The 20,645-nt window shown below is 44.4% G+C and overlaps 1 protein-coding gene across 1 annotated transcript; it reads left to right on the forward strand.

Annotated features, from left to right (window-relative positions):
* Positions 1–236: 236 nt before the first annotated feature.
* On the forward strand, positions 237–20,033 carry LOC144677230 (cell adhesion molecule CEACAM5-like; the record flags this gene model as incomplete). Its single annotated transcript, XM_078537408.1, has 7 exons — positions 237–530; positions 3,255–3,554; positions 6,255–6,554; positions 8,601–8,900; positions 10,557–10,853; positions 13,286–13,396; positions 18,588–20,033. Coding segments are annotated over 7 exons (1,691 nt in total), but the record flags the coding sequence as incomplete, so codon positions are not given.
* Positions 20,034–20,645: the final 612 nt, after the last annotated feature.

A 20,645-nucleotide genomic window follows, 5' to 3' on the forward strand; every position in this document is an offset into this window, starting at 1 on the left:
TCAATTGATTCATTGAATAAATAATTTAGCATGTTCTTGAGAGTCATGATATCATAATTCTATCTGTACTGAGACAAGTGGGGTCAAAGTTCCGGGCAGCAAATGTTGTTGCTTGCGATGAAACTTAATGAAATATCTGATTTTTTTTTAAATAACAGAAGAAGTAACGTTTTCCATTCAGTGTCGGTTGAACTCTTGGCCGTTTGGACTTCATATTTCGGAATTTACCGTTTCAGATCCGCCTCTGCCGCCCAGAACCTACGCGATTCCGAATCACCCGGTTTACCTATCGGGAGAAGCAGTCACCATTACCTGTGAAGTTCCATCCTATGCCCCAATTGGCCGATTCCAATTGCAGAAAGGCTCGGTTGCTGTCATCACCAGCGCCAGGCACCAACAGTCCCTCACGTATAACATAAGTCACGTCACCAACAACGATGAAGGCACCTACACATGCTTTTACCAGACAGATGTTTCCGGTCGATGGATCAGTTCATTGCCGAGTCCTGCTGTTGAAGTGGTTATCACACGTGAGTAAGAAATCCGCACCCCTTTTGCAATTAACACTTTCCAAAACGTGCTGGGGATCATTTTAGATTCTGCCTCGGATTCACGAACGTTGTTAATCTTGGAAGAGTGGAGTTAAAATACGTTCCACTTGCCTATTGGCTGATTTCCTGCGAGGAACATCGAAACTTTTCGGGGTGTCTTAGGCCGTTCAGGTGACATGAATTAATGTATTTGTGCAATAAATTCAGAAGCGTTTTTTTCTTTTCGTTATTCGAGGTTTCACAATGTTGTAAAGCCGTTACAACTGAAATATCAAATGGTCCTCAAGTCGCCGAATTGGTATCTCGTGTTTGCAAGCACTTCCTGATTTGAATATAAAATTCTCCTCCCAAATTGCTGCCTTATACTGTTCCTCGCTACCAGTTACGTTAACGGAAAGGCCAGCGTCAGGCACTGAAGTGCTTTTCCGAATTACGAGCTGTTTTTTATTTAAAAACCCCTGATAAGTGGGTAAAGCAAATTACGCTCGTTGAAATGGGCGAGGTGACTTGTCATCCTAATTCTTTTCCAATAAAAAAATTACAGAACTCCTATCTCCCTCAGTCTGGATCTTGAGGAAGGGATTACGTTTACGGTTTTTTTTGCAAATCTGGCATCGGTATTTGCCAAAGAAACGAATTAGAAGGCAGTGACTGAATAGAGGGCCATCCTCACTGGCAAAAAAGATGTCGTTCAGAAACACGATCATTGGAACTGAGTTTTCGGTTTATATGCTTAGATGTTGAACACGTCATCCCACGGTCTCTCAACGTCATGGATACACAGTAGAACTCTTCCTGGTTGCTCAGCTTGTTGGCCTCAGTTCCTAGCATGCTCAATATTGTCTTCGATAGCACCAGAAGCCAACAAACCCTCACACATATAATTGGAAATGTCAGTTGCCAGAGGTGTCTGATCGGTGGTTACCATCTGTTCTTACTGACCCCAATTAGAATAGCCATTACAAACGGTTGAGACCTTATTTCGTTCTGTAATCAATGTGCCTTATAAAACTTGTTTGAAGGATTCCTCCCCACCCCCGACCCCCACCAGCTGTATTATTGGATCGACATCTGAATTCATGGCTTAGGCTTTGAAATGTCGCTTTATGTATTCGTTCCGGCAAAGGGGCGAGGTCAGAAGTTATTGCCCACCCTTCATTGGCATGAGGGTGAGCTCTCTCCTGGAACAGCTGCAGCCAATGTGGAGCACCCACAGTTCTATGAGGAAGGGGAGCTCCAGGATGTTGACCCAGCGACGCCGAGGAAAGGCGGATGTAGTTCTACGTCAGGGTGACGCGGGTCTTAGATGGGGTGGGCTTGTGCGTTCCCGTGCCTTTGCTGTCCATGGTCTTCCTGGTGGTAACGGCCTCGCGTTGTTAAAATTAAATCAACCAATTCAAAGTTTGTCCTCCATTCGTCATTCAGTTGTACGCTATCAACCAGACCAATCCGTTGGATCCATTTTCAATCCTTTGATATTCTAGACAACATACGTAACCTTGTGAAGACATGTGTGGCAATGTTAATATTTAGATATAGTGTAAAATGGACAGTGTTACATTGGGAGTCCCTGGCTAGCTCATTATTCATCTTCCATCCATAGTTCTGCTTGAGAAAGTGGCGATGAGCCGCCTTCTTGAATCACTGTAGTTAGTGCCTGCAAATCTACACCGAAAATACTTTCAGGTTTTTGACCCAGCGAAGTATAGGGGGGTAAACTTCCAAATAAAGAGGATGCGATGCCTGGAGGGGAACTCCTGTGCTCCCCTGCATTTGCTGCCCATGCACTTCTTGGTGGCAGAGGCTGCGGGTTTGGAAGGTGCTGTTGACGGAGACTTGGTGAGTTGCTGCAGTCCATTTTGTAGATGGTACACACACTGCTGCCGCTGTGCGTGGTTGGTGGAGGGAGTGAACATTTAATGTTGTGGATTGACTACCATTAGATTGGGCTGCTTGGCCCTGGATTGTTGGCGCTGAGCTTAACCAGACGAGTGGAGAGTATTCCACCACACTCCTGACTTGTGCCGTGTAGATGGTGGACAGGCTTTGGGGAGTCAGGAGGTGAGTTACTCGTCGCAGGATTAACAGCTTCTGACCTGCTCTTGTAGCCACAGTATTTGAATGGTTGGTCCTGTTCAGTTTCTAGTCAATGTTAGACCCCCCAGGATGTTGATCGTGGGGGTTTCCACGATAGTAATGCCATTGAGTGTCTAGGGGGAGAAGGTTACATTGTCCGGTGCTAGAGTTGTTCTTTGCCTGGCACTTGAGTGACGCCTATGTTAACTTCCACTTATCAGCCCAAGGTTATTATTGTGCAGGTCTTGCTGCTGATGGGCTGAAAATATGGTTGAGAGAGTTGAGGTGGACGCGGGAATTTCGATCCTTAGCGAAATGGCTCCATTCCTGAGGGAAGTTGGAGAATCTCCATTCGGACAGAAATCAGTTGAACTGGGCTAGAACGAATATCCTTCCTGATTGAATAACTATGGCAAATGGGGAGTGAAGGACACGCATATGCGGTTCGAATGAACATGCTATCATGAAGTACACAGAACGGCTAGGATTAATAATTGTCAAGCGTTCTGACCAAGCACTGAAACCAATTTTACAGTAAGTTGGCCGCTCTGGAACTTTTAAAGGAACCACGTGTTTCTCTACTTTTCCTCTTTCTGTGAAGGTTCTGAGAGTGTAATGTCATTTCAGGTGCCCCACCTGTGCCGAGGATCTTCCTGGACCCTGATTACCCCGTCTACGTGACAGGCGAGTCTGTCACCCTTACCTGCGCAACTCCAAAGGCCAACTCAATTGGCCGCTTACGGATCCTGAAAGATGCCACTCCCGTCACATCTCGGCTGACTGAAGAACATCGGCGGTCCTTGTCGTATCCTTATCGATACGTCAGCAGGGAGAATGAGGGCAGCTACACGTGCTTATACGAGATACGAATGTTGGGACGATGGATATCCTCGGATTCTGTGGCTACCGTTCAAATTAATGTTACAGGTACTCGGATGTTGCACTTTTTCTCCAGAACTGAAACGTCATTGTCATGTATGTCTGTATCTGTCTGTCGGTCTGTCGGTCTGTCGATCTATCTATCTATCTATCTATCTATCTATCTATCTATCTATCTATCTATCTATCTATCTATCTATCTATCTATCTATCTATCTATCTATCTATCTATCTATCTATCTATCTATCTATCTATCTATCTATCTATCTATCTATCTAACTATCTATCTATCTATCTATCTATCTAACTATCTATCTATCTGTCTATCTGTCTATCTGTCTATCTATCTATCTATCTGTCTATCTGTCTGTCTGTCTGTCTGCCTGTCTATCTGTCTATCTATCTATCTGTCTATCTGTCTATCTATCTATTTATCTATCTATCTATCTATCTATCCATCTATCTATCTATCCATCTATCTATCTATCCGTCTATCTATCTACCCGTCTATCTATCTATCCGTCTATCTATCTATCCGTCTATCTATCTATCCGTCTATCTATCTATCCGTCTATCTATCTATCCGTCTATCTATCTATCTATCTGTCTGTCTGTCTATCTATCTGTCTGTCTCTCTATCTGTCTGTCTCTCTATCTGTCTGTCTCTCTATCTGTCTGTCTCTCTATCTGTCTGTCTATCTATCTGTCTGTCTATCTATCTGTCTGTCTATCTACCTGTCTGTCTACCTACCTACCTACCTACCTACCTACCTACCTACCTACCTACCTACCTACCTACCTACCTATCTACCTACCTACCTATCTATCTATTTACTTATTCATTTGAGCTGTTCGTTCACTCCCTGAGCAATACTCCTGTAAACAAACCAGAAAGCGAATTCAAATCACTGCATGGAGTTTACATTCAACAACTTTGGCAAGGCAGGCAAAGGGTATCAGAGTTAGGAAGGGATTTGTAGATGAGGCTGTAATCAGATCAGATTGTTTATTGCCGAGGTGTTTTCATAGCAATATAGGAAACACAGGAACAGCAGGATGTCATTCAAGCCCTCTGGCCTGCTCTGCAATTCAAATATATCATTGCTGATCGCCGACCTCAACGTGATTTTACCGCACATTCGAGCTCCCACCCTCCTCCTGAATAGACAGCTCAAAATCTATCTCTTTGGCCAGGTTCTGGTCGCCTGTCCAAATTTGTGAACATAGTTAATAATGCAAATGAGGAACAGGAGTAGGCCATTTCCCGCTTTGCCACTGCTCTACTGTTTGACCAAATCATTGTTGATCTCATTGTGGCTTCAACTCTACCTCCCTGTCTGCATGCTATAATCGTTGACTTCCCTGTCAGCCAAGAATATGCAACTCAAACTTAAAAATAGTTGTTGGCCCTGCCTCCACTGCTCTCTGGAGAGGATAATTCCACAGACTAACATATCACTGCGGTGGGGTGGTGGGGGGGTGGAGAAGAACAGTATTCTCATCTCTGTCTTACATGGTAGACAGTTATGTTTGAACTGTGCCCGCCTGGTTCGAATCCCTCCCCCTTACCCCCCCAAAAAAAGGGGAAACATGCTCACATCATCGACCACGCCTCCTCACCTCAGGGTCTTTTATGTATCATTGAGATCACCCCCCAAGCTTCTAAACACCAGATGATACAGGACAAACCTGTCCGACCAGCGCCCATAAGATAAAGCTCTCACCCCACGACTCAGTCAAGAGAGTCTTTATTGAACTATTTCCAATACAATTTTATCTTTCTCTTAAGTAAGGAAGCCAAAAGGGTACACACTGCTCAGGATGCAATCTTACTAATGCCCTGTGAAAATGTAGCAATATTTCACGGCTTTTATCTTCCATTCCCCATGCAGTAAACGACAACATTCTATTCGCCTTCCTAAAAACATGCTGTGCCCGCACAATAACATTTGGTGATGCTGGACACACAGGTTCCCTCTTAATCGCCGAGTTCATTAATCACTATGCATTTAAATCATTTAGTCCTTCTCTATTCTTCCTGCCAAAGTGGTCAAGTTCAGATTTCGCCACGTTATGCTGCATCTGTCAAAGTTTTGACTACTCACTTGACCTTTCTACATCCATTGGAAGACCTGTTACGTCATCTTCACAACTTGTGCTCCGACCTACCTTTGCGTCATAAGAAGATTTATCAATCACGCAATTAACCCCTTAATCCTCATGCCCCATAAAATGCTTTGCTGTAATAGTTAGTCTGACAATTGGCCTTGTTGAACGCCTTGGGGCGTTTCACAATGGTACAATAACTATATTGACGTTACTGTTTTCCAATCTGATTTCTGCAGTAAGTGTCACGAGAGTCAAGTATTCTTTGCCACTACACATTTTTCCGTCGCCTAGATATTCAGTTTAAGATTAGATTGAATGTTATGGCTCTATCTGATGCACACCTGCATTCAGTTCACTATTCGTATCTTAACATAGTCTGTTATGAAATCTTTTGAAAATGGGTCAGTTCGTCTCCACTATAACACCGAAAATGAGCACTTCCCGTTCACTTTTATCTTTTAATGTTTGCGTGTCCACATCTATAAGGGAAGGAAATACATTTAAATTGAAGTGTCCATTTGTTCAATCTCGACGACTACGATTGCACACCGGATGGCGTTGGACAGTGCAATGGTCACTACTTCAGTGCATCTTTCAGTTTTTGTATCTAACACCAGCAATAACTCATGTCGTTTCAGACCCCCTACCTCCTCCAGCAATTTCTTTGCATCCCAGGCATCCGATATACCTGATCGGCGAGGACGTCAGCATTAACTGCCTCCTCCCGATGAGCTACGCTTCTGGGCGATTTCAATGGGTTCTCAGGCGGTCAGTCGGGGACAACACGACCACGGAAATTGAGAAGAGACGGGACTCGGCTGCAAATTCATTCATGACTGTCAACAAGGACAGTGATGGAAACTACACATGCCATTATGAGAGAGAGGTGTCAGGGAGATGGATTCCATCTATTCGCAGTGACGTTGTTGCTGTCCAAAGTGAGTAATTATTTCTATTGTTTTATAAGAAATCCAGCTTTGCCTAAAGTCTTCCAGATTTTACTAATGTTTTCGTTGGAAGAAAAGTAGCACGTGAGTTCAATAAAAACAAAAACTCGGTGCAATCACATTTCCTATTAATTTTTGTCAGGAAGATCTAATAACTCTAAGAACGTTGTTGGAATTTATTATAAACTCGAGTAATAGTGGTATTTGTCTATATATATGCATGTCTGTATATGTCTGTGTGTGTGTATGTGTGTGTGTGTGTGTGTGTGTGTGTGCGTGACTTAATTGGATTAAAGGCAGCTGGCCTGAAGGCTTTGATGTAAACGCGGTGAACATGGGGGATGTTTAGAAGTTAAGGTGAAAGAACACGTGCATGTTGAAATAAACCAGCCTCGACTGTTTTCAAAGGAAGGGTGAAATGTGTCACCTAGTCCGGCGAACTAAGGAACAGTGTGTTCATTTTCCCAAAGGTTAATGGTAAAACTTAGATCTATGAGCGATTTATATTGTCAGAACGATAAAGCCCTAAGACCTAGTGAAACAACCGGTTTTGGCATTCAAAGGTGAAAATATGTATAAAGGAGCAAAGGCTGTGTGTAAGGGTACGCATTTTAAGACCTTTTAAGAAAGAACACACTTCAGCATCTATGCCTCAAATGCTGTATTTAAAGAACTGAAGTCAGGAAAAGTCACTTTGAATTCGATTGGTTCAGGATATGCTTCTTTACCTGAGTACTTTAAAATATACGTGTTTTACTGTCGCCTTATCTAAAGTTTAACTGGGAGGTAGATTGATTAGGTGATTTAGAAATAATCATTGCAGTAATTTGAGCACCTATGTGTGTATTTAAAAAATCATTCCTCTTATTAATAAATGTTTGTCCTAGTTTCGTAAAACTGATAGGGCTTGGCGTACTTATCCCTGCTGAATTCAAGCTACACTTGTCGAAATTTAAACCAACTGCAAAACGAGCTGTAGCAGTTGTTTCGAGTTCCCCCTTGGGGTTTGAGCAATCCAGCATTTACCATTGGCTGTGCCGGAACATTTTACATCCGGATGGAAAATCAGTTCCATTTCTTGCAATGAAATTGAGCTTTCCTTAGATATATTCTTTCACGGGATGTGGGGATCGCTGGCGGGGCCAGTATTTGTTACCCATCCCATCACTTCCATTGAAACTGAGTAGACTATTTCAGAGGGTAATCGCGAGTCAACTACATTTCCGTGGGTCTGGAGTGATAAGTCTGAGGCAAGGCCAAACCGGGTGAGGATGGCAAGTTTGTTTTCTAAAGTGCATGCGAGAATCACATGGGTTTTGGGGAGCGATGATAATTTCATGGTCGCCATTACTGAGGAAGGCGATAGAATTCGATATTTAATTAACTAAATTTACATTCCACCAGCTATTCTGGCTGGACCTGAATCCATGCCACCAGTGAATTGGGCTCACCTTGTGGCGTGTTAGTTCAGTGACTTTGCCACTAAAACACCACTTGCCCATGAACTTGTCTGCACACAATTGTTCTGTTCATGGGTCATCCTCCTGTTGACTAATCGTCTAAGGGACGATGGAAATGGACAGTGGGCAGTGTGTCAATGAAGGAATAATTCAATTTCGTCTCCCTTTGGCTTCCCCACCACAGAATGCCATGGCAACGGACATGCATTCAACTTGGCCTGCAAAGCCCTAATGGACGATACAGCATTGCCCACCCCTTAAACGCAAGCACTGGGCATAAAGCCTGTTTGATGTCATCCTGCGCACTTAGCCTTACGGCTCAAAAGGAATTTTCGCCCCAACCCATCAGAAAAGTGAATTGTAGTTAAAATGAAAAGGAAAACAAGTGCGCTAGAGCTAGCAGGCTCATCGAGCGAATTAAACCCCCTCTCTCACAGCGCTGCGGAAGTACCTAATATCACCTGAACGGCAGCTGTTCAAGAAGGCCATCTTGTCAAGGGCAGCTAGCGATGGGCAATAGATGTTGGACAATACAAATGGCTGCAATATGTTTTACTTCTGCTTCTGGGTGTTTCAGGGCTAATGCTGACTGCAGCCGTTTCGATGGACCAAGAATCCGGCCTCTATATGGAAGGAAGCACCGCTCGCATCAGCTGCTCCGCTCCCAACTGGAACCCCGTCAACTCCTTCCGTTTCTATAAAGACAATCTGCTGCTCCGCTCGCTGCCCGTCGGCACTGATCATCCTTTTGCCTCGCTCACCGTCAGCAACCTTTCCCACGTAAACGGAGGGAGGTACACCTGCAAGTGTGAGACAACGGTGTGGGGCAGGAGATTGATATCGCGTGACAGCAACTCCGCGTTCCTGACTGTTGCAGGTAACTCGCCCTCCTTGTATGTTGCTTACCAATTTGACAATGCACGGGCCTTGAAAAAGGTTATCGCGTCGCTGCCAGTTCGGATGGAAACAGGTCCCTGCCTTTTTGCAAACACACATTCTTTCTGAACTGTCAAATCTTGCGGTGGTGCACAGACGCAATTGGGGGGACTGCACTGCCCCCCTCGCTCTTCAATGGATATATTCAGTTGAACTGACAATCAGGGTAACTGAACTCGCTCATTAACCATTTGTCAAGCCGAAACTCTTTGGAATAATTGGGCTCTGATTCTCTAGTGGGTTTTTTTTTTCAAATATATACTCAACATTTACTTTGCGTGGAAGGGGACTAATCATTTTAAGACACTATCTATTTTCCCTAATGCCAATCCGTATATTGTTATCAGGTTTTGCTTTGAGACGGCACCGTTTTTAATTCAGATTTACAGCATCTGCAGTATTTCGCCCTTAGTGCTGCGCTCTAGACTGCTAATGGCACATTCTGCTATTTTGCTACCTTACAGTGCTGACCTTCGTCCTGCTATTAACACCTTCTCTGGATCAATGCATTGTTCCTTTACTACTATAATCCCCAATATCTTTTGCTGATTGACATTTATGTAATTTAATCTGCCCTGCCCTCTATCCTACCCGTGACGTCCCCTTTTGGCTCCACCCCAGACACCTTTTCCAACAGCATAAAAAAACCCATTACATTTCTACCTCCCTCCCGTTCAATAGATTCAAACCATTAATTCTGTTTCTCGCTCCAGACCAACTGATGTTCTTCCAGGATTTTTTTAAATTTGTTATTATTTCAGATTACCAGCATCCGCAGTGTTTTTGCTTTTATTCAAGGCAATAATCTAATCGCTCCTGCCATGCTCCATCTTCTTGATGACTCTTGGCATCGTCAGATCCCTGCCCACCTTTAACAATCCACATTCCATCTAAAAAACGTTGATAGCTCTAACTGCGCAACTGCCTTTTTGGGACCTTCATTGGGGATCCGCTTTGAACCTCCCCATAGAGGGGTCAGCTGTGGCTCAGTTCATAGCAGCACCCTCGCCTTTGAATCAGAGGGTTGTGTGGGGTTCATGCCCCACTCCCGGAAAACCAAGAACTGTGATTGTACTCGAAAGAGTTGCAATCTGTGACTGTTGAGAACTCGAAAGAGTTTGAACCTCCCCTCACGCTAAAAGCGCTGTTGCCAATTGGCGTGTCACTGCAGGTGATCCTTAGTCATTCTGTTTTGCGGATTAAAAAAATGACTCAATTTACAAAAAGTGTCTATTTTTTTTTGGCTCTTTGTGAGTCATGTCTCGTTAAAATGTCTTAACGTAAAGGCTTAGGGGTGAATTTGGTTTTGGAGGGCAGTCCATACAGCCACGCGCACCTGGCCAAGGTTCGGCTCCCTTGACTTTAGTAGAAGGGAGTGTCACGCGTGACAAAGTGGTCGGGCAATACGACCTCTCCTCGCTTGGTTTAAAGCACTGTTTAATCGCACGCTCTTAAATTTGCAACCGCTTTGCCAAATTTGGCGAGGGGCACGTTGTCAGCTGCCTGCGTTCCTTGGCGCCAAAGGCTTTAGTATTTGAAATTGAGTTAACTTTCGGCAACATTCATTATCTTTCTTTTTTTTTTGGGGGCGTTTCAGATACTTTTAAGCCGGCCATATCAATACGTTCCTCAGAGGTTGAAATCGGTGGGAACGTGTCTATTACATGCAGGAGCAGAAGAGAACACACTGGCGTTTCATTCTTTTTACAAAGAGATGGGGAAACCAATTTCACCAACTACCGGACTGCTTCAGCCGGCGGCCATTCTGCCACCTTCACTATCAGCAACTTGACTGAAGGCGACCTAGGTGCCTATTCCTGCGGCTATAAAGTGATGATAAACGGGGCCCTGTTAACATCAGCTAGAAGTGAACCCGTGGAGGTGACTGTCCACGGTGAGTGCGATCTACCTGCCGGCCGGTGTCTAATCGAAAAACGAATGAGTGTTCTTGTTAGAATGTCTATTCCCATTCATTCGTCCAAGAGACATAAAAATATACCCACCTGACATGAGAGGAAGTAGATGCGATGGGTTGTGAGTGCAGAGTGTGAGAGTTCACCTAGGTCCATAGTGGATGGATTTCCACTTTGTACGGGACGCAGCATCACAAGTATCACTCCTGCCGTCAGTCTTTCACTCCACCCGTTCCATTCGAATGAAAGCTTCAGGTTAACTGCTCCCTAAACCAGTTGATATTTCAAGGCGATCTCTTTACCCGTTCCTAAGACATCGACCTCGCCGTCACGGGGACCATTTGTTACCTATTCTCTATTGCCCTGGTACTGAGCGTCTTGCTCGGCCATTTCAGAGGACTGTTAAGAGTCAGCCACATTGCCTTGGAGGGAGGAGGGGGTCTAGAGTCACATGTAGGCCAGACTAGCAAAGGATGGCAGATTTCCTTCCCGGAAGCTGCTCATGAGTTAGATGCTCTTTATTTTAACAAGAATGGATGGTCGTCTCATGGTCATGGTCATCATTATTGAGACCAGCTTCGAATTGGTGAATTATTATTTGAATTTGATTTGCGACAGGCACCCTGGTGCGATTTTAAGCCGTGTCACCAGAACATGAGCCTGAGTCTCTAGATTACCAGTCCACTGATATTTCTACTACGCCACCGTCTTCCCCCACCTCCCCCCTCACCACCCTAAATTGCCTTTCAACTTAGCATGTCAGCGGGATGCGAAGAATCAACCATATTTTTGTTGCTCTCGAGTTGAGTGCAGGTGAGGGCGGTGAGCATGGCACATTTCCTCACCTTGAAAAGGGCTTCAGTGCACAGGTGGCTATTTTTTAAAATTATTTTTGCAACACCCCATGATAGTTGCCACAGTCACCATTACAGAGACGCGCTTTATATTCCAGCTTGAATCAGTGAATTCAAGTATCAGGCGGTTTGAAGCCATACCTGCAGAGGACAAACCTAGGCCTCTGGATTCCAAATTCACTGATATGAACAGTAATCCATCGCCTCCCGCAAGGAGATCCGAGTAGATCTTAGCAAATCCTACATACTTTCCCCCGCCTGAAATGTGGCTCCGACATCTCTATGGGATGAAAATAAGATTAAAATCCAGGGGGCTATTCATACACATCAGTGAATCAAAGCCAATAGGTGATGGCTCACCTAGTGGCTCAGCTGGATTATGCAACGAACAATGGAGTCCCTTCCAATGCGCTATTCGCAATCAAAACATGAACAGTAGCTACACTTTCATAGAAACCCCGAGGTGACAATTTGCAAAAATAAAAAAAAAACATATTTACAAGCCATTAAGCATGGAAAGAGAGGGGATAATCTTTCCCATGGTTGAAAACAGCTGGAGAGAGGAGTGAATCACCTTGCTGGGTTTTGGTTTCCATGGGATTTCCCAAGGTCCAGCTTGCGGTTGGTCGCTGCTTTAAAATGGGCAACAGAGAATGAGCCGCTTATGAGACGAAATGGCGCATTTCCTGGGGCACTGAGACCCTTCTAGAGGGATTGCGGCAAGGCGTGGGATAAGCCGCCAATTCGACATCTCCCGCCTTGAAATTACACCTGTAACATCCAGTCCGTCCACTTCAAAGCCGAAATAAGGTCGGAATTATAAGGGTCGTCGAACAGGTTAAATCTATTGCCAGAATCAAGTTTAAAAACCCCACCTCCTGCCGTTAACAGCATTCCCGTTCCTGGAATCAGCAGCCTCTTGTCTATTCTGTCAGGACCATGGACACTTCGGGCCGCTTCCATCGCCTCCCTCGCTTTCCTCCGTTCTCTCGTGGGTGGCGTAGCGGTAGGTAAGGCCGTTACAATTCAGAGACCCAGGGTGACCCTCCGGTAAGGTGGGTTTAAAATCTCATCCCAGCTGCGGGTGCCGGCTTTGATACTTGAATTCAGACAGCCATAGCTAGAATGTAATGTTAGCTTCGGTGAGAGCGACGGTGAGTTTTTCGGCGATATCTATGATCAATATAAAATCTGGTTGACATCAATATATAACCAGAAAGGCCATAATCCCGGTACCGACCCAATAGGTGGAGTGGGGTGGAGTGCGGCACCAGTTTATTGGACCCTGTCGTCGAAGGATCAAGCGTTCACCATTATTCTTTGCTTGCTTTTACTCAGATTTTTTTAAAAAAAACAAGAACCGTTTCCGTGTTGCTTCCCGCCAATTCGTTGTCAGAAATGTCATTTTTTTTTGTGGAAAATCTGAAGCTTATTCCATAAACAAGCTTTTGAACTTAAGACATGCTGGCCGCAAGCGAAGGTGAAATGAATGATATATTGAAATGCCCAAAAGATGAAACCTAATACAGTCGTCCTTTTTTTAAAAAATTATGTTACAGCTAATTCTTCGACTCAAATGCTGTTTCGCTACCTTTACCTGGCCGGGGTGGCCTTGTTACTAGTTTGTGTAGCAGCCGGTGTGGCGGCCACAATCAAAAGGAGGAAAAAAGGTGAGGCAACGCTTGCAGCATGGTTGAAATGTTAAGCTTCAGCAGTGCAAATGTTTCACGGCTTTGGTAATGAACCACTGAAACTCAGACACACGTTTATAGCTGCGTGAACAGAAAGGTTAGTCACGTTTTTTGTAATTGCATTCACAGTGCCCGTCCTTGATCTTAAATTTCAAGCGATCTCTGTGGCGTGATTTTCCCCTTCCTTTTCTTCAACCTGCAGTTTGGAACAACATTAACCGGACCTATAGGCGTCCAGGTAACGTGATAGCATCAGGCGGCATAGGCACCAATCACTTTAAAGCATTCTCATAGACAGCAAAGCAGGAAAACAAAGATACACAGGAATTGTCACAATTAACTTCCATATAACCGAATAACTGTTTGTGACACACACACACACACACACTCACAAACACACGCACACACGTGTGTGTGTGTATATATATATATTATTATATATATATATATTATTATCTGGCTGGTGTCGGGAAAGTTTGCAATTACTGCGCTGCTCCCCAATAGAGGGAGAGTCGCATATACATATATATGTGTGTATATGTATATATATATATATATATACATATACATATACATATACACACATATATATGTATATGCGACTCTCCCTCTATTGGGGAGCAGCGCAGTAATTGCGAACTTTCCCCACACCAGCCAGATAATAAGATTATGGGATCATAAGGACAACGATCAGGAGAGCGGCATTCGGCCACTTGAGCCTGCTCCGCCCCCTCAGCCTGATCATGGCCGATCTGATTGCGGCCTTAATTCCACTTCCTTCACTGTCCCCCACAACCGTTGACTTCCTTCAGGACCAACAATCTTTCTCACTCAGCCTGCAGCATATTCATTGATGCCGCCTGCACTCTTTTTTTACGAAGGAAATTCCCAACACCTACGGCTGTTTGAGTGAATGAAGAGTCCTTCTCATCACTGTCTGAAATGCGAAACTCTGCATTATTAAACTGTGGCCCCTAGCTCCAGATTCCTCCACGAGCGATTCAACATCACAGCCGTGACAATGTTAAGCCGCATCCGAATTGTGTGTTGTAACAGAATGCCCTCTCATCCATCTGAGCTCCAGTGTGTATAGGGCCAACTTGCTTTATCTTTCTGTCATGGAACAAACACTTCATTCCAGGAATCAGCCTAGTGAGCCTTCTCCGAATGCCTTCCAATGCAAGTATATCCCTTCTAAAATAGGCAGAACAAAACTGTACAGGCTACGCCATGTGCAACCTCAGCATAGCCCATGCTACCCCCACCTTTCGTTAAATGTCTACATTCCATTTCCCTTCCTCATTTATTCCCATAACTGCATGCTAGTTTATGGTGATTCATGTACAAAAAAGAACGAGATTCACCTGCACTACAACACTCTGCAGCTTCCCTTCATTTCAATTATATTCTGATTTCCGACTCTTCCTGTCCAAGTGGACCACCTCACATTTTCCCACATTATACTGGATCTGCCATTTCTTGTCCACTCAATTGCCTTATCAGTATCCATTTGCAAGCTTCTTGTGTTGTCCTCGCAACTTGATTTGCTACCTCTCTTTGCATCCTTAAATGTGACTGTGATAGCATCAAGCGGCATAGGCACCAATCATATTAAAGCATTCTCATAGACAGCAAAGCAGGAAAAAAAATGATACACAGGAATTGTCACTTTTGACTTCCAGAAAACCCAATGACACAAGGCGCTCCACTTGTTGCATTTTGCTCACTTGAGGGTGACATATTTATGCTGATTTTGTTTTTTGTTAATTGGTCAAACACCTATGCATGCTGATCTTTCACCCCCAATAATATAGATCTGCTTATGTTTTTGTTTTACTTTGTTAAATCCCCAAAGACCTCTAATATATTTGTCAAACACGATTTTCCTTTCACAAAACATGCTAGATATGCCTGATAATATTATCATGTTCCAAATGCCCTTCCAGTTCTTTTTTCGGTATTCCTTATTGGAGTGTGGTAGTCGATGGCAAAGTCTGCATTTGTTGCCCATCCCTACTTGCCCTTGAATGGAACATTTTAGGGATCAGTTGAGAGTCAACCACATTGACGTCGGCATGACATGTTGAAAGAGCATTTTTTTTTATCAATTCATTCATGAGATGTAGTTAGGCCAGCATTTATTGCCCAACCCTAATTGTCTTTGTTCCGAGGGCATTTCAGAGTCAAGTGGGTCTGGAGTCACATGTAGACCAGACCAGGTGAGGGCAGCAGATTCCCTTCCCCAAAGGTCGTGAGTGAACCTTATGGTTTATTTTTTGGAAAAATTGACAATGGTTTCATGGTCATTATTCGACTTTTAATTCCAGATGGTTATTGCATTCAAATCCTATCATTTGCCGTGGCGGAGATTCAAACCAGGTCCTCCAGAGCATTACTCTGGTTCCCTGGATCACTAGTCCAGCGACAGTACCACAACATGATCGCCTCCCCGATAACATGAATAATGAAAACGAACAGTATCCTAGGCTATGTTAGTAGGGGCGTGGGGTACAAGTCACGGAGGTTATGTGAAACTTGATTAAAACGCTGATTTGGCCTCAACTGGAGTATTCCGTCCAGTTCTAGGTGCCAGACTTTAGGAAAGATTTGAAGGCACCTGCGAGAGATTGTAGAGATGATTCCTGAGACTGGTTCCAGAGATGAGGGACTTCCGTTGCGGAGGAGAATTGTGTTTGGAGAATTCGGGACTCTCTTCGTTGGAGAAGAGAAGGTTAGAGGAGATTTGGCAGAGGCGTTCAAAATCATATGGGATCAGGACAGAGTAGATAGGGAGAAATTTGTTCCATTGGAGGAAGGATCGAGAGTGAAAGGGCACAGATTTGAGTTAATTGTTGAAGGAATCAATGGAGACATGAGGAGAAACCTTTTTTTTCCCCACGCAGCGGAAAGTTGGGATCTGGAATGCACTGCCTGATAGTCTGATGAAGGCAGGATCAATTGATGTATTCAAGGGGGATCCCATTATTACCTGAAGAGGAAAATTGTGGTGGCTTTTGGCAAAAGGGCGGGGCAATGGCACCAGGTGATTTGCACGTTCCGAGTGCTGGCGCAGGCATGACGGGCCGAATGGCCTCCTTCTGTGCTGTGACACATTCTGTGATTCTCTGATTCCTTTTCGTGAGCCGGCGGACCCATTTCGACCGAACCGGGTGAGGACGGCAGATGCCCTCCCTTAAACAACGTTAGTGAACCAGATGGCAGCTTGCGACAATAGTAGCACGGTCACCATAAGCGAGACTGGCTTACCTTGCAGGATTATTAATCGAATGTACATCCCACGAGCCCCAAGGATGGGATTAGAACCCGAATCTCTAAATCAATAGCCAGGGCGGCTAAAATGCTAGCCCAGTGGACATTAGGCCTGCACCACTCTCGCAACCTTCTTAATAATGTATTTTAGCATTTTCCAATAACAGGTGCTAGGCAAAGTGAACAAAGGTTTTCTGGATTCCGACCCCCTCCTTTCTTGTATAGGGGTCTAATATTTGTGATTTTCCAATCAACCGAGACGGCGCCAGATTCTAGGGAATGTTCTAAGCTTTCAAACAATGCACCCACTATCGCTGCAACAACTTACACGAAGACCGTAGGATACCGGCCATTATTTCCAGGGGATTGTCATCTTTAATTCCCCTTTTTTCTCTGGTACATTTTCCCTATTAACCATGAGTGGCTTACTTCACTCACTCCCTTTTGCAGCTGCTTTTCTACCATATCATCAGATGCATTTTTCTTTCTTCTGCCATGAAAACATACACAAGACACTGGTTCAATGTTTCTGTGATTTTCTTCTTTCCAGTTATTTTTTCCCCGACTAACCCTCTAAAGGTCTCGCAGTCACGTTCAACTGAAGGTCTGTTCTTCGATGTAATTACCGCTGATTTTCTCGCATACACCAATTCTGCCTCTTTATTAATTTTTAGCCATCATATGTTGGTTTGTAAACGTTTCTTAGTCTGCTGGCACACCACTGATTTTTGCAGCAGTGGAGGTCTTTTATTTGAAACTTGGTAACATCCTTAACTTCTGTAGTTAGCCGTGGATGGTATATCCTTCAAGAGTGTTTCTTTTGTCGATAGATGTGTAATATCTGGTCAAAGTCTTGCACTGTTTCCCTACAGTTTAATCTTTCAACTTATTTTAACATTCCACCTTAGTTACCTCTGTCTTCAGGCCCTGGCAACTTCCCTCATTTATTTTGAAGAAACTAATTTCAGACCCAAGCTTCTCACCCTCAAAATGAGTTTGAATTATATATTTTTTTTCACGATCGCTCTTTCCTTCGCTAATAACTCATTAAGTAATTATTCCTCATTACACGTCCTCGGGTCCAATATATTTGCAGCTCATTTGACAAGTTCAACTTTTTCAAGGGGTCATGGGTTCTACCCGATTGCAGTCTGAGTTGCGAGTGGGGGATGGAGGGGCGTGGGTGAGGGGTGCGGAGAAGGGGGGCTTAATCAGCGGACGCTTGGGCGAAATAAAGAATCACTGACAACAACAGCGGTATTTCAGCATTTGTTTTGGCAATGCAGAATCGATGAATTGTTGTAAGTTAATAAACAGGAAAGGTGGTGAATTTTGAAAATTTCGCTGTCATCAATATTGCCACATGGAGGCCCCAATTTAGATGCAGTCTCCGCTCTACTTGCTGATCAGCCACATGGGCAATTTGCATTATCCCTGTGCTAGTTAATTCCTAATGCAGCAAGTGTGTGGTTTACTTAACCTCCAGTGCGTGAAACTGCAAGGGCAAGCGGTAACACACGGAGCGAAGGAAAACAGAGACCTGGGTAGAAATGCAAATCAGATCTACGTTTAGGGTGTTGGATGTACGTTTGGCAGGGTGGAAATTCGAACTGAGCAGAAACGCAAGAAAAAAAAACAAATCATCTGTGCTGTAGCGCAGTACATACCCTCCTGATATTGAATCCCATTAAGTCAAAGACAACCGAATGTTAAAGAGCAAATGTGACAGGAGGTCCATCGCCCAAGGTTAATTTGTACCCGAAAGACACATTGTTTTATCCCTGTTTGCTAATGATTGGTTAAAGCAAATGTTATTACATAATTAATTAATAATTGATTTTGGCCGCTTGAGAATCAGGGTTTGATCTATCTCACAGCAAACATATTTTATTTTGTTCAGCCTCTTTTGAAGGACCTTTCAGTTTGCCTGATTCTGCAACCACGCTCAGCTTGAAAGGAGCTATGGAGACTGCCGACAGTACCTTATGAGGACCTCAAGACGTCACGACAAAACAGTGCACGATATATATTTTTTTAATTTAAATTGCTAACATTATTCCGCGTTGCCCAATCGGCTGCCAGACCCCGTTGTAGTCATCGGTTCCGCACACCTAATGCTTGCAACGTGCTGGACATTGGTGGTGATATCTGACAGTCAGTTAGATAAGGTTGCTGGCCATCCAAAGAAAATACTCCCCTTTGTGATCAAACGTTGGAAATCGGTTACCTTTTCAAGGGTTAACGTAGTTAACAAAGAAATTCGGGCAAGACTTAAAACTGGTCATGGCGTTGTGAACTGAATTAACAGAGAATAAGGCAGCCGCACTCTTCCCGACTGGCAAGGGCGGATCGTCTCCTGCCAAAGCCTTGGCGTGGCCGGAAGCGAGGTATGGTCCTGGAAGCTGGTTCGTCAATAAGAGAGATCGGGTGTCAGCTGTGGCTCAGTTCATAGCACCCTCGCCTTTGAACCAGAGGGTTGTGGGTTCATGTCCCACTCCCGGAAAAACCAAGAACTGTGATTGAACTCGAAAGAGTTGCAATCTGTGACTGTTGATAACTCAAAAGAGTTTGAAAACACCTGAAATGGCAGGACTCAATGGGACATGACGTGTGTGCGGTGGACGGCCAAGCTGGGACAGCAGGGGGCGCCCCGGGGAAGCTGACGTCAAAGGGAGCTGGTTAATTTCGACACGTGATGTCAACTGGAGGGAAATGTCTAGGGGAAGAGGCAAAAAAAAAATAAACGAGGAAAAGAAAGGCAAAAGGGCATTGGAAAAAGGCCTGATGGAATGTTCCAGATGGCATGGATGGATAGATAACTTGAGGACCTGGAATGACCCCTGGGAATGGAGGGCAGTGGAGAACAGATGTTAGTGGAGACAGTGCGGCCAAAGCCAATGGACGAGGACAGAGGCAAGACAGGTCTATGTCATTAACCCGCTGGCATAGACTTCCGTCCCCTCAGCCACCAACTGACGTTCGCATTTTCTTCCACTGCCCCCACCCCACCCCCATGTTCCCTAAATCGCAGAATTTTAAGGAAAATTGGAAAAAAAAACAGGAAACGAGCGCTTCACCTTTAAAAAAAAAATCTTATGAATTATGCGTTGATCTGCCGCTGTCAGTTGGCCTCCCTCAAAGTCATTAAATTCAATGTTACTCACATGTGCTGTGTAAACAAACCTTGCGTTTCCCTTCTCGCTTTTTCAATGCGATATTGTAGCCCCATCAGCAACAGTAACATTCTATTGCACGGTATATTTTAAGGCTGTTTTCTTTTTGTGTGAAGTATATAAGGACATGTCTTTTCTTTCTGTCACTGGATGAAAATAAAACGGCATTAGTTTTAACGAAATGATGTTGGCTCGCCTTCAACAAGACTGTGCATATCTCATTACATTTCATGAACAAGTGTTATTATTGGTTTCATCACCCACGCACTTAATTTTGTGCCAAAATTGTGGACTGTTCCCGATATAGGCAACGATGATTCCCTTCCAATGTCGACCCTGTTTTTGTTACCAACAGACAAACAAGGTGCAGGAGATGGCCATTCAGCCCCTCGAGCCTGCTCCGCCATTATATAGGATCATGGCTGATTTGATCGGCATCCCACCGACCCTCGACATCCTTTCACGCCACTGTTTACAAGAATCTATCCTCCTCTGCCTGAAAAATAAAAACATTCAAAGACTCTGCTTGCACCATCTTTTTCAGGAAGAGAGTTCCAAAGAATCACGACCCTTTGATTGAAAACCTTTCGCCTCATCTCCTGATTATGAGGGGCATGGGCAGGGTGGATAGGGAGCAGCTGTTCCCCTTAGTTGAAGGGTCAGTCACAAGGGGGCATAAGTTCAAGGTGAAGTGCAGGAGGTTTAGGGGGGGGGATGTGAGGAAAAACCTTTTTACCCAGAGGGTGGTGAGGGTCTGGAATGCGCTGCCTGGGAGGGTGGTGGAG

This window comes from Cetorhinus maximus, unplaced genomic scaffold (assembly GCF_964194155.1).
Source record: "Cetorhinus maximus unplaced genomic scaffold, sCetMax3.hap1.1 HAP1_SCAFFOLD_2323, whole genome shotgun sequence".
Taxonomy (NCBI): Eukaryota; Metazoa; Chordata; class Chondrichthyes; order Lamniformes; family Cetorhinidae; genus Cetorhinus; species Cetorhinus maximus.